The sequence below is a fragment of the Hemicordylus capensis genome, chromosome 3, assembly GCF_027244095.1.
Source record: "Hemicordylus capensis ecotype Gifberg chromosome 3, rHemCap1.1.pri, whole genome shotgun sequence".
In the NCBI taxonomy this organism is placed as follows: domain Eukaryota; kingdom Metazoa; phylum Chordata; class Lepidosauria; order Squamata; family Cordylidae; genus Hemicordylus; species Hemicordylus capensis.
This window is the reverse complement of record NC_069659.1, coordinates 235,822,965-235,837,882: the sequence shown is the minus strand read 5'-3', so window position 1 is coordinate 235,837,882 and position 14,918 is coordinate 235,822,965. Positions and strand designations below refer to the sequence as shown.

The following is a 14,918-nucleotide window of genomic DNA, read 5'->3' as shown; positions in this document are numbered from 1 at the left end:
GAGTGTGGGGACAAGACTTCCTTCGGAAAGTGGAATGCCTGTCCAAATGAAGAGAATAGAAAGTAACACAAACTCTGGCAAAAGAAATGTAAGGAGACAATAAGGGAGGTGAAAAGAGAATCTGAGGAACATTTAGCTAAAAGCATCAAGGGGAATTAAAAAAAACTTCTTAAAATTCATCAGAAGCAGGAAGTTTGCCAGGGAGGTGGCTGGACCATTAGACAATGAGGGAATGAAAGGCATTATTAAAGAGGATATGGAGGTTGCAGAGAAGCTAAATGAGTTCTTTGTGTCCATCTTCATGGCAGAGGATACTGAGCATATACCTGTTCCTGAAGCATGCTATTTGGGGATGGAGGCTAAAGAACTGAGTCAGATAGAAGTGACAAGAGTTGATGTTCTAAACAGTCTGGAAAAATTAAAAAAAGAGCAAATCACCAGGGCCAGATGGCATTCATCCAGGAGTCTGCAAAGAACTCAAATGTGAAATTGCCAACCTCCTTGCAAAAATATATAACTTATATATAACCCTACAATCAGGCTCTGTACCAGAGGACTGGAAAGTAGCCAATGTAACACAGATTTTCAAAAACGGATCCAGGGCAATCCAGGAAATTACAGACCAGTTAGCTTGACATCCGTTCCAGGCAAATTGATGGAAAGCATCCTCAAAGATAAAATTGTAAAGCACATGAAAGAACAGGCCCTGCTGAGAGAGAACCAGCATGGCTTCTGCAAAGGTAAATTTTGCGTCACAAAACTTTTGGAGTTCTTTGAGGGTATCAACAAGTGTGTTGATAAAGGTGATCCAGTTGACATAGTATACCTGGACTCCCTAAAAGCTTTTGACAAAGGTCCTCATCAAAGACTCCTGAGAAAACCTAGCGCTCATGGGATAAGGGGACAAGTACATATGTGGATCGCTAGCTGGTTGAAGGACAAGAAACAGAGGGTAGGTATAAATTGAGAGTTTTCACAATTGAGGGAAGTAAGAAGTGAGGTCCCCCAGGGATCTGTACTGGGACCAGTGCTTTTTAATTTCTTCATAAATGATCTAGAAGTAGGGGTAAGCAGCGAGGTGGCCAAATGTGCTGAAATGTGCTTTAGGGTCATGAAATCCAAAACAGATTGTGAGGATCTCCAAAAAGATCTCTCCAAAGTGGGTGAGTGGGCGACAAAATGGCAAATGCGGTTCAGTGTTGGCAAGTGTAAGGTGATGCACATAGGTACGAAAAACCCCAACTTCAAGTATACGTTGATGGGATCTGAGCTGTCGGAGACTGAGCAGGAGAGGGATCTTGGGGTCCTGGTGGACAGCTCATTGAAAGTATCAACTCAATATGCGGCAGGTGTGAAAAAGGCCAATTCCACACTAGGGATCATTTTGAAGAGGATTGAAAATAAAACTGCTAATATTATAATGCCCTTATACACAACTATAGTGTGGCAACACTTGGAGTACTGCGTACAATTCTGGTCACCACATCTAAAAAAGGACATCGTAGAACTGGAAAAAGTACAGAAGAGGGCAGCCAAGATGATCAGGGGCCTAGAGCACCTTCCTCATTCATTCATTCATTCATTTCATTCATTCATTCATTCATTCATTCTATTTTGATGAGGCAAGGCTACGACACCTGGGGCTTTTTAGTTTAGAATAAAGGTGACTGTGGGGAGACATGATAGAGGTCTATAAAATCATGCATGGTGTGGAGGAAGTGGATAGAGAGAAAATCTTCTCCCTCTCACATAACACTAGAACCAGGGGTCATCCCGTGAAATTGCCAGGAAGCTCAGGACTAACAAACAGAAGTACTTTTTTACACAACACATAATCAACTTGTGGAACTCTCTGCCACAAGATGTGATGTTGGCTACTAGTTTGGATGGCTTTAAGAGGGCATGGATAACTTCATGGAGGAGAGGTCTATCAACTCCTACTAGTTGGAGGGCTATAGGCCACCTTCAGCCTCAGAGGCAGGATGCCTCTGAATACCAGTTGCAGGGGAGTAACAGGAGAGAGGGCATGACCTCAACTCCTGCCTGTAGGCTTCCAGTGGCACCTGGTGGGCCACTGTGTGAAACAGGATGCTGGACTAGATGGGCTTGGGCAACCCCATCCTCCTGATGGGTGTTTCCAAAATCTTTTGAGACACAAACGTCTCAAAACAGCGGTGTTTGCTCCAGGAAATCTCTCATACAGAGTAACCACAATATGAATGTACCTGAAGGATATAATTGCGGTGGAAGTCATGTTTTCCTGAAAGTTCCACTTTTTCTGCATTGTTCTTTAGGAGTATGGGGATAAAATATTCTGGAGTAAGTGACGATGCAATGAGATGTCTTGAAGTACTTTAGCAGACTTAGGTAAAGGAAAGTTCACAGTATAATATTGTTTCACCACCTCTTCACTTCTCTTTTAATTTCTCTGTGACTTGCTCAGTTACAGGTGTCACAAATTGCCGAATTAGTGGGTACTCTATAGTATTTGTCAAAAGTGAATGTCCAAACGTGATGAGTGTGAATACTGACAATCCCAGTTGAATTTTATGAATGTTTAAAACTCAGAGGATGTTTGCAGTCCCCAAAATGAGATTGTCAGTATTCACCCATGTCTATCTGGCAAGCAAGGACATGCACCAGTGAACGCTGGCATTCAAGAAACTAATCTGTCAGCATCCGCATATAGATATTGATATTTAGTAAGTTTTGGACATTCACTGTAACCTCTACAACAGAGGTGGGTGAATTTCAGGCTTGCAGGATCTGTTTTGAACTCCAAAGTCTACCACTGAAGGCAGATGCACAACTGGGCTTCAGGAGAGCACTCTCAGGTCCAAAATGGTGGGCTACACCCTATGAGCCATACCCAGGGATAACTTTCATATACAAGAACAAACTGACACCACAGATTCTAACACAACGCTCTTAAAACAGCCAGCAGAGCCGCTTGGAGATCTTGCCAAAGTCAACCACTTAATACTCATATTTTACAGGTGAGGGGCACAGAGGCTAAGAGAGATTCAAGTAGTGCAGGGCCATATTCTATTTGACATTTTGGTACACTTGGGAGTCGGAAGACCTTGCTGATATTCTGAAAACCATCCAGAGATCAACTAGTAGATCCTGATCTACCTTCTGCCCACTTCTGGTCTATGGTGTACATATGACAGGGGCCTGGGGGCAAATGTGCCTAACTGTGGCATTGTAAACCACCCTGAGCCAGCTTGGAAGGGTGGTATAAAAATTGAATAAATAAATAAATAAATAGATAGATAGATAGATAGATAGATAGATAAATAAATAAATAAATAATATACATTCAGTGCATAAAGAGTAAGAAAAAGACATGCCATGCAAGAGCTCTATTCAAACATCATGTTGTACCTATATTCAGATTTCTGTATGTACATGCTTTTGTGTCACTGACTGCAACTGCGTTCATTTAAAAAGTGAACCTGGATATAGGTCCCCCAAATTCACAGTACAGATAGGAAGTGTACCACTCTTTTTTAATCCAATGTAACATGAGAATAACACTGAAGAGAGATTGTTCAAGTGTTGAATATAATGTGTGAATAGGGCTAGATTATCCATGTGCAGAACATAATGTGCTAATAGGATTATGGTAATCCAGTATACTTGGCATACACAATACAGATACAGAGCTCCTGATTTCATAACATGAAAAAGTACTCACAGTCTGATCCCATATGTGTTTGCTCAGAAGTCTTATTGGATACACCTACTCAGTACAAGTGGTTTATTATAGTTTTGGGGTAGGGTGGCCATATATAAAGTAAGATTGTGTAGAGGAATTGTAAAGTGAGATTTGTAAATTAATGTCAATATGTAAAGTATGATAGTGCAGATTGTGTGTGGTGCCTTGGTGTAGAAGAAAGAATTTAAGCAGGTAACTTCTCAATTCTTACACATAGGGTGGGTTCAGATGTCGTGTGATACCTAGCTACTGCTGACCTCTGTGTGACCTCAGCCTCAAGAACATATGCGCCCCCCTCCAATCCCTGCATGAGTGCCTACTGCCTTTCTAGGTTAGAATATGCTGAGATGGGTTGTGATGTCTGAACCCACCAATCTCGGCTTTTGGTAACCTACTTGCTTCAGAAAACTGAGCCCCAAATCTCACTTGAAGCTGAGGGTTAAGATAAGCTGTAAAGGAAGGAAGAACTTGTACAGTGATGGCAGGTCATGTGGAGTTCAGCTGTGCCTGCAACCAAGGAGGCACCATGTCTCGTCTGAACAAATCCATACACCTTCAGACAGGCTAACAAGCTGCATTTGCTGATGCTACAAGTTCTAAGTAGGACTACTAATAGGAAGGTTCGGCAGCCTTATTCTTCTTTGAATTTGAGCACTATATTTTGGTGTTAACTCCTAGATGAGATAAAGTTCATCGAGCACTGTACCAAACAAACATCAATGCAGCCATGTTAGGGTAGAGATATAGTTCAGATGAGATAGTTTGGCTGATTAATCTTGTGCAGAAGATTGTGTGCATGCACGTGTGCCATTTTGTCCCCAAATAGTCACATGGGGTGGACCATCCAAACCACCATGGTTAATATATGGAATGGTGTGCCAGGTTGATATGGTTAATATATGGAATGGTGTGCCAGGTTGGGGGTGGGAAGATGTGCCTTCCATGTTCCACTTCATGCAATCAGGCAGCTGTTTTGATAGTTCTGTCCAAACTGGAATTAAAACTTTAAAACTATTTAAAACCACAAGTCCGGTTAAATGTTGGGGTGAATAAATGTGTCTTTAGAGACTCTTTTAAGAGTTGTCAGAGATGGGAAGGCTCTTATTTCAGCAGGGTGCACATTCCAGGGTCTCTGGGTCACAACAGAGAATCCCCCCCACCCTGTGCATCAACAGATGAGGGAGAACAGAAGAACATAAGAACAGCCCTGCTGGATCAGGCCCAAGGCCCATCTAGTCCAGCATCCTTTTTTTCACAGTGGCCCACCAGATGCCACTGGAAGCCACAGGCAGGAGTTGAGGGCATGCCCTCTCTCCTGCTGTTACTCCCCCACAACTGGTACCCAGAGGCACTCCGCCCCCAAGGCTGGAGGTGGCCTACAGCCCTCCAACTAGTAGCCATCAATAGACCTCTCCTCTATGAAATTATCCAAACCCCTCTAAAAGCCATCCAGGTTGTTGGCTGTCACCACATCTCATGGCAGAGAATTCCACAAGTGGATTGTGCATTGTGTGAAAAAGTACTTCCTTTTGCTGGTCCTAGATTTCCTGGCAATCAATTTCATGGGATGACCCCTGGTTCTAGTGTTATGGGAGAGGGAGAAGATAAGAACAATATGAGCTGGGGGCAACTGCAGACGAACCTCTCCAGATGACTTCAATGGGTGATGGGGTTCATATTGAAGAAGATGTTGTATTATATACCCAGGGCCTAAGCTGTTTAGGTCTTTATAGGTTATAACCAGCACCTTGTATTTTGCCCAGAAACCTATTGGTAGCCAGACTACTTCTTTTAATATAGGAGCAATATAGTCTCTTCGAGATGACCCAGAGACCAACCTGGCTGCCGCATTTTGTCTCCAAGTGAAATCATCTGGAATCTGCCTGATTGGTAGGAGTGGAACCACTGTAGAGCAGTGCATCCTACTCTGAACCCACTCAGACCCTCTAGAAGGATACTATGGTTGATAGTATTGAAAGCCGCCGAGAGATCCAAAAGGACCAACAAAGTCACACTCCGTCTGTCAATTCCCCATTGCAGACCATCCAACCATCGACCAAAGCACTCTCTATCCCATAGCCCACCCGAAAACCAGTTTGAAAATGGGTCTAGATAATCAGTTTCCTCCAGAGTTAAGCAACTGCCTGGAGCAGTTGGGAGGCCACCACCCTCTCAATTATCAATTACCTTGCCCAAACAGCCTCCCCAGTTCTGCCCCCCCCACGGCCTTCCCCCAGGTGATTACATCAGTTCCATTAACAGTGGGGCTGTGTTATCCTAGCCAACTCCACCTCCTTTGCATGCCACCCTCTCCTCCATGCAGTTGCTTACCTTCTGGATGTGCCAAGGACAGGGCTTTGAAACCCCAGCCTCAGCACGCCCAGAAGGTAAGCAACTGCAAGAAAGGAAAGGGGTGTGTGTGTGTGTGAGGGCCAGGGAGGTGGGGCTGCCTTGGCTGGTTGTCTCATGACACCAGGGTCTATATCAGGGGCGTGGCCGGAAGTCACACCAGCACTCAAGCTGGCTCTGTGGAGACTGCATGCTGTTCCCTGTTGAGTGTTCATTTGCTGGCAAGCTCAGGTTTCCTGCCACGTCATGGGTCCGGGGGTGGGGGTACGTCAAGTAATAACTGCACATACGCAGTGCAAATATACCATTGTCTGGAAATCTCACGGATTGGTTCTTGAGTCTCTCGAGGTAGAGGGTGAGTTGTCAGGTTCCATTCTAGACAGGCCATCTGTCCCTTTAAAAGCTGTGTGATGGGGAGAGGCTTGGCAGAATTGGTTTCCCTCTGTTCTTGTGCACTCTACTGGGAAAAGCTGTGTCCATATAATGTCTTCTGGACCCGTATAAAAGAGTGGATCCAGGAAGAAATTTAGAATCTCCTCCAGCTAGACTGAACAGAGGATTGTCAATTGCAAAGAACTTCTTATTGGAACATTTGAATAGAAGGCCATAATAGAAGAATTATAGAGATTACAGTATATACCAGGGTGAAGGTAGAGTCTGTGGTCTAAAGTGTTTCGCTTTCTATGCTTATTTAATTATTATTTTGGTAGATAATTACGTTAATCATTATTCTGGTACATTATTAAAAAATTGAGCAATAAGAGTAAAGAAGTTTTTAGCATTTTTATTATTGAATAATCTTTGCTTGTTAACAACAAAACGTAACCTATTTGTTTCCAAATCTATTCCCATTCCCCTAAGAATTGCAGCCTGGGAGCTAAAAAGCATGGTTTGCAGAATGCTCAGACCCAGACATTAAGAGAATATTAACTGGCTAGCTATTTTCATTTTAAATGCTTTTGCCCAAATAGGCTAAAAAAGTCTACTGCTTCTAAACCATTTCATCGGGACCCATGGTTGCTGCTTCTAAGTCATCATATAAGGATGCACGAAATGCATTCACAACTCTACACTGCGTCTGTATTCTGGTTAGGCCCCTAACCCACAGAAGGCGACTTTGAAGGAATTCCCTCTCACCATAGTCAATCTCTTTTTCTTCTTCAGCTACTTCTTCTTCAAAAATTTCATCTTCTGCTTCAACAATTTCTTCACCAACTTCCTTCAGAAAGCATAAACACTTGTTTGGAATACTCACAATCAGCTGTCCCCATAATAGTGACCCTATGCCAAGGAAGATTGACCACAGCCATTGCTCCAGTGTTAGAGATGCACAACTGAATGGTTTCCCTCCAACTTGAACAATGAGGATCTGTACAATCAATGTTCCCACAAAGATACAACAAAAGATGCTATTTGTGAATATTCCTTCGAAAACATTCCTTTCCCCATGAACCTTCCGTGCATTGATTTCATTAAAAATCTGCATCATTACAAAAGCATTAAATACAATTGTGTAATGCTGAGTCGGTGGGCCCTCTGGCGCTGCAGTCCGTCCATTTTCTATATCAAATAATGTTTCACCTGCAAAAAGAAGCGTGAAGACAACGGCAAGTTGATAAATGGATTGGAATAAAATATTTTTCATCATTATCTGAGAGATAAGAGGTTTATTTCTACCGTAAGGTTTCCGTTTCAACAGAGCTTCTGTTGGTTTTTCTGTTGCTAGTGCAAGAGAAGCAAATGTATCCATGATGAGATTGACCCACAGCATCTGAACAGCTTTCAGAGGGGAATTCTGTGTGATGCATGCTCCCGTAAAGGCAACAATCACTGCTACAATATTGACAGTGAGCTGAAACTGAAGGAATTTGGAAATGCTGTCATATACATTCCTGCCCCACATCACCGCTTTTACAATGCTTGAGAAGTTGTCATCCGTTAGAATGATATCCGAAGCTTCCTTAGCGACATCTGTTCCAGCGATACCCATTGCAAAGCCAACATCTGCTCTTTTTAATGCAGGCGCATCATTCGTACCATCACCAGTTACTGCTACCACTTGCCTTTGTTTGGTGACGTTGCTGTTAATGATCCCGTCTACTAAGTTGTACTTGTCAGAAGGCGAGGACCTTGCAAGCACACGAAGTGTAGGCCAAACCTTGTCAAAAAGCTCTTGTTCTATCTCCCCTTCTGAATTGCGTATTCGTCTATTAAACTCTTTCCCCTCCAGGCACAAAAAGTTATCCCCGGGTTGAAGGATGCCACATTTTACAGCTATCGCACGAGCTGTATTAAAGTTATCCCCAGTGACCATACGCACAACAATGCCGGCATTCTGACATTTTCTTATTGCTTCGGGAACTTCGGGTCTCACTGGATCTTCAATACCAACAATTGAGATACATGTCAGGTCTTTGATGATGTCATCCTCATCGTCCCAATCTGGTTCCTCATCGTCGGCTGGGAAATCTCTGAAAGCTAGACAAATGGTCCGGAGTCCCTCGGAGGCCATGGGGTCAATCACATTCTTGATCATGAGGGCATAGTCTTCTTCTTCAAAAGCTACAGATTCCCCATCCTCATTCAGTATGAAACAGCACTTCTGAAGGACTATTTCAGATGCACCTTTGGTGAACATTTGATAACTACCATCATCATTTTTCAAAACTGTGCTCATAGATTTCCTTTCAGAATTGAAGGTGTATACTTTATACAGCTGCTCTTCTGGTATCATCTTCCTTATAGCTTCGTAATCCTGTTTTAATTCTAGAAGAAAGCTCAGCAAAGCACATTCCGTTTTATTGCCCAGTTGGCGGGGCAGGCCCCCTCTTCTTTCAGGACTCGCTATTTGGGAAGTATATGCACAGTTAGTAGCAATACCTTTTCGCAGACAATCCAAAGTAGTGGGATGAACTAAGTGAAGTTCAGGAATAACTCTATGATGCGTGTTACTAATGAAGGCTTGGACTACTGTCATTCTGTTCATGGTTAAGGTTCCTGTTTTATCTGAGCAAATTGTTGTTGCATTGCCCATAGTTTCACAGGCATCCAAATGTCTCACTAGGTTGTTATCTTTCATCATTTGCTTCACTGAGTATGCAAGTGAGATGGTGACTGCAAGTGGAAGGCCCTCTGGCACTGCTACGACCAAAATGGTAACACCAATGATCAGGTCCTTCAAGATCCTTCGTAGGTACAGTGGTGTGCATTCCTTAGTCCAAACAAGCTTCATCATCACAAAATTTATAATGAAAAAACGGGCTAGAAGGACAATAACAGTGAGTATAGACATGGCCAGTCCTCCTTTGCCAATCTGAACTGCTAATCTGGTCAGTTTTGCTTGCAGAACTGATTTTTCCTTTTTGTGTGAAGGGGCTTTTTTGGGTTTTTCTTCTTCATTTGTTTTGATCTCTACATCTTCATCCCCCCTTTCTGTATCTACAGTGTCTAGATTTTTTGGTGCCTCGGAAGAGTCCTTTGTCTTTTTAGCCTTGTTGTCTTTGTCTTTTGTTTTTTCACTTGTCTCCCCAACTCCAAGTAAACTGAGGATAATTCCTGCCTGTGAATTTATACCGACAGCTGTAATCACCATTTTCCCAGAGCCTTCCATGACATGGGTACCTGAAAGCAACATGGGGTCTGCTGTCAAAGACTTCTTGACATGATCTGATTCGCCTGTGAGGGAACTCTCATCAACTTTCAGATCATGTCCTTGGAGAAGCAAACCATCAGCTGGAATAAGGTCACCATATTTGATCTGTGCAACGTCCCCAACCACCAAGTCAGTTATTGGCACCTGGATTACTTCCCCTTTCCGAATTACAGTGAACTTCTGTTCGCTCTCAATGCGACGCTGCAGCCCTTGAAATTGTTTCTCTTTACTCCAGTCATTGAAAGCTGTTACCAGCACGACACAAAGAACTGACAGGAGTATTGCACAGCCCTCTATCCAATCCATCTCCTCCTCTTCGTCTTCTTCCTCCATGTCCGTGGCATGGCATGCTGCGGCACTTCCTCCTGGTGGGTTATAAAATGAAAGCCCCAGTGATATGAGGGCCGCTATTATTAAAAAGCATAATGTGGGATCCTGCAGTGCGTCCCATACCAGCTCCAAGAATGTCTGGGGTTTCTTAGGAGGTATGTAGTTTTTTCCAAATACAGTTCTCCTTGTATCCAGTTCTGATGGGATACCATATATCCCATCCGTGGGAGAAGTTTTCAACCGTTTACAGAGTTGATTGATGTCACCGTAGTTTGCCTGTATTTTCTTGACTGCATCTGTTTTTCGTAACTCCATCAAGTTTCTTAGCTCCGAGAGAGTGATAGTCAAGTCTTTTGCCACGATGCTTACTGGAGTCACCATTGTGCTGATGTCCTGTAATTTGCAATGACAATCCATAAACATTTAATTGGAATAAAATCTGAAGTTTACAAACACTCTTGCATATATTTACTACTGTAAAGCTTTGGCACTGAAGGGTTTGGTGGCAATGGGGGTGGGTTCAAAAATTAACCCTTTCTCCAGTACTATCTTAAAACTGGGAAAATGGCATACCCCTGCTAACTGGGCAAAGAGGCACCTTTTACCGTGGTGATTCTCTTTATTTAGCAGGGGGAGAGTAACTGGCCCTATCCACTCCCAGCACAGTACTTCCAGTGACTGTTGCTGGTGTGTGTATTATGTTTATTTTTAGAATGTGAGCCCTTTGGGGTCAGGGAGCCATCTTATTTGTTTATTTCTCTTTGTAAACCGCTCTGAGCCATTTTTGGAAGGGCGGTATAGATATTGAATTATTAATGATGATGATGATGATGATGATGATGATGATGGAGGAAAAGCAGAAAGTACAAAGCAAAGTGTGGGTATGTGCAGCCTCATTTGTAAAGCATAATATGTGAGATTGTCTTAATTCAGACAAACTTTAAAAGGAGAAATTAATAGATCACCGGCATCTGTTGGCTACTTTAGCTAAAGGGGTTGCACATTTTGAGACAGTATCCCTCCAACTACATGATGCTGGGAACATACAATGAGAAGAGCATTACTATAATCCTGCAATGCAATGCACTATGCTCTAAAAAATTAATTTACAAGTGCTCCTCATATATTGAAAATGAAAAATGACACACGGGTAGAGTGGGGCACACTCTACCTGCATCGGTACAGCCATTTTTACAACAGCGCAGTTTCTGTTTCATTCATACAAAAGATGTACTTCAATCTAAAAGATTTCCATTTCTAGAAGGTAAATAGTTTAGCAGTTCAGAAGTTATACATTTGTTTTGGGGGACTGGTACCCAGTGCACTGCAGCTACTGGCTATTAATGCCAACATGCACTGGCAGCTTCTCAGAAGGAATTTTGGGCACCACCTCCTCACCGGTATTAGTTTACTAAGTTGATTTCTAATGCCGCAGCATTACACACACACACACACACACACACACACACACACACACACACACACACACAGAGAGAGAGAGAGAGAGAGTGGTTTTTGGAGATCAACCTCCGGTCCCTTAAACAGTCAGTTGCTTGATCTAGTTAGGCAGGAGAACTATCTAAGCTGACTGTATTCATACATAAAATTGCTGGGAAGAAAGACCAGCTTGAAACAACAAGACCTACTGGAAATACTCTTGTTGAATATGCATTTGTTTGGGAGGCTATAGATGAAGCAGTGAGAAGAGGTGAAGCAAACCTGGCTGGGATAAAGGAGAGGGCTCCCTGAAAAAAGCAACCTGCAAGTTTGGGAGACTTTTAGTCAGTCCATAGTTGATCCACAAATGCACATCCCTTTGGTTCTACAAGTCTATCGTGACCTGACCCAGCAGCATCCTTCAAATGCCATTGTCTGAACCATTGTACAATTCTACTCCACAGTTTTGCCACAATCTTATTCTAGTTCCAAATTACCAACTCACCCCCAGTCCAGCAGTCCCACTATAACTCTGGCCTCGCTCCAAGGTTGAAAAATGCCTGTACTCCCATATCTCAGGCTCTGTCCTTTCTGCACTTTGCTCAGTAACTGACCAAAGTGGCAGTTACAGCAGAGGGTGATGGAATCAGAATGCTACCAGCTGCCAATGAAACCATGGCTTGTGCTCCCATGATCCTTGGCCCTTCTAAGTGTGTATGACACACCCTGTTGTGAGTAGATGTAATGTGCCAACATGCTCACATGCAAAACCCGACTGCTTTTTACCTTTCAGAGCAGGAGTGCAGCAACTGAAACCCTGAAACCATTGTGCTCCTCCCACAGCAGGAACGTGGTTGCATCCAGTTTATACTGCTATAATGTACTCTACATGGTGCTGCTTCTGAAGAATGGTTAGACACAACTAGTTCAGAACGCAGCTGCCAAACTACGAACTAGAGTGTATAATAAGAAACACAGAAATACAATGTTACATCAATTTCACTGGCTCCCATGTTACAGTTCTGGTTCTGGTATTTAAAGCCCTACAGGATCTATGACCATGATATGCCAAAGACTGCCTTCTCCCATATGAAAATTCCCATTCACTGGTGGCCCTGCTGTGTCTCCCCTACATATGAAGTGTGGTGGACACCTATGGGAAGCAAGGCCTTTTTTGTGTGGAGCTGCCTAGACCGTGGAACTCCATTCCAAGTGGAGTTCCTTTGCCTTCTTTTTATTCAGGTTATTGGGCTTTTGGCACCCTGTGCAAAGTATGACTGCAGCAGCTCTATTAATGGAACTGATCCGGGGTGATTGGGAATACCCCAAATGTGTTTGGGCTTTGTGTGGGAAATTTGTGTGGGAAACCTCATCTGGAGAGGTTCGTCTGCAGATGCCACCGGTTCGTCTGGTGGCTACTCAGGGATGGTCCTTCTCCATTGCATCCCCCAGGCTTTGGAACACACTTCCTGCTGAAATAAGAGCCTCCCCATCTCTTACAACTTTTAAAAGGGCAGTCAAGACACATTTGTTCACCCAGGCTTTTAATTAGATACTGTTTTAATTGTGTTTTAATAGTTTTAACTCATACATTTTAATTGTTGAAATGTTTTAATCTTTTTATTGGTTATTTTTATTCTCTTGTAAACTGCCCAGAGAACTTGTGTTTTGGGCGGTATAAAAAATAAAAATAAATGAATGAATGAAATTCCTGCCCTAGAGGACTCTTTTCCTCAATCCACTCAATGGATCCCTGCAAAGCCAGTGCTGATTTCCTGGATGCAGAAGGGAGTGGGCTTGAGTGTAGGTCTCCCTAGGAAAAGACATTTGCTGATTTTAACCCTGATGGAATCCCATTAGGAAGCCAAAATAGGGACGGCCCTTCTTTTTCTGCCTGGCCCTTCAAAAGAGAAGGGGTGGGGAAAGAGAGTGCGAAGGACATGTTCTCAAAAAGCCTCTCCTTCTCCCCTCCACAAGAAGAATCATCAAATGCTCTCAAAGGGGCAGAGAAGAGCCGCATTCAAGTAGGTTGCCGCAAAAGGACAACCAAGTGCCTTGTGAGGTATCTTAAACTGACTGGCCAGCACATTGACTTGAATCCTACATTTCCTGGACTGAAGCACACGTGCAGTTGATGCAGGAACTGAAGATCCTTCCAAGGTGTCACAAGGCTCTTTGATGCTTGTTTGTTTTTTAAAGGCTTGCTCTGTTTTCACCTCACTTTTGCAAGGAACAAGGAGGCACACACACTCCCCACCTTTAAATAAGTACAGGAAGAGGTTGAAGGGAAATGTGGGCAGGACTTTTCCTTGAAGGAAAAGCTGCCTCCCTCCTTCCATCTTCCTCCCTTTCCCCTTCCCCCCTTCCCTTCTCTCTTTCTCTGTCTCTCCCTCCCTTTCTTCCATTGTCTTTCCCCCCCTTTTCTCCTCGCTCTCTCCTCTTTATTTTCCCTCCCACCTTTCTTTCACCTGTCCATACACCCCTCTCCTCCCTCCCTCGGGAAGTTGCCCGAGATAATTTAGAAGGTCTCCAAAAGACATCGTTGCTTTCATCAGCTTCGAAACAACCTCTGTATGGGGCCCCATGATAAGGCACTAGGGGCAGGCTCTGGCTGGAACAACATAGCTGCACCACTGGCCAGGCCCAACCACGCCCCATACTCAGCCAATGCCCCCCCCCCACATGCTGGGAGGTTGAGTTGCCGCTCTCCAGAACGTGATCGAGCTCCTTAGCGGCGCGCTGCATGCAGGAGCGGAGCGGTGGCAGACATGAAGTGTGGCAGAGGGGGAGCGACGCGCCCCCAGCTCCGCACCCTCCGAAGGACGGCCCTGGCCCGGCTGCCACAGACCTGCTCGGCAACTGGGGATGGCTAATGACTAATGGGGCAGCGAGGAAGCACGTTGTCTCTTTAAGAATCCCGAGTTGTCTCTCCTGCTACTGCCCCCACCGTTTAGAAGACAGGCTAAGGACAGAGCCACCGCAGAGCAGCGCAGCCCCTCGAATGCCCCCAGCCTCCTCGGAGAACTGCCCTTGGGCTGCTTTGGAAATAGGAAGAGCGGGGAAGGGGACAAAGAGAGAGCTCTTTGGTTTGCAGAGCGAATGTCCTGTTTATTTTCGCAGCCCTGCTTTGCTGAAGTTCGAGGGGTAACGACATTGACAGCGGCTCATAGGAGACACTGCCGAAATCCAGGGCTTTTATCATTGATCTGCCGCAGCAGAATAAACGACAGAAGTTAAAGCTCCTTCAACTCAATTATTATGTGGGGAAGGTTTGAGTCCCCTCACCCCCGTTTTAATTTTTAAAAACCTTGAAAATGCTTCTTTGAATAAAAACACGTAGAAGTAAATTGTGCAAAATATTGCCCCTATATTGTATGCTTGGGGGTGGGCTAAAAGACAGCGCAGGATATATTGTCTCAGAAAAGTAGA

General features: G+C 44.0%; 1 protein-coding gene across 3 annotated transcripts; it reads right to left on the bottom strand.

The window, feature by feature from the left end:
• Nucleotides 1-6,839: 6,839 nt before the first annotated feature.
• On the bottom strand, nt 6,840-12,125 carry LOC128352367 (plasma membrane calcium-transporting ATPase 1-like). Of its 3 annotated transcripts, none has more exons than XM_053312910.1 (3): nt 11,995-12,125; nt 7,748-10,445; nt 6,840-7,651 (listed from the first exon to the last, which is right to left on the bottom strand). In XM_053312910.1, exons 2-3 carry the CDS (start codon nt 10,431-10,433, stop codon nt 7,062-7,064), a joined length of 3,276 nt encoding a protein of 1,091 aa, XP_053168885.1. In that variant the 5' UTR covers nt 10,434-10,445; nt 11,995-12,125; the 3' UTR covers nt 6,840-7,061. The 3 variants fall into 3 exon arrangements, with proteins under 3 accessions (XP_053168885.1, XP_053168884.1, XP_053168886.1); XM_053312911.1 differs by having other exon boundaries at nt 7,517-7,651; nt 8,134-10,445; XM_053312909.1 differs by having other exon boundaries at nt 6,840-10,445.
• Between the last annotated feature and the right edge of the window lie 2,793 nt (nt 12,126-14,918).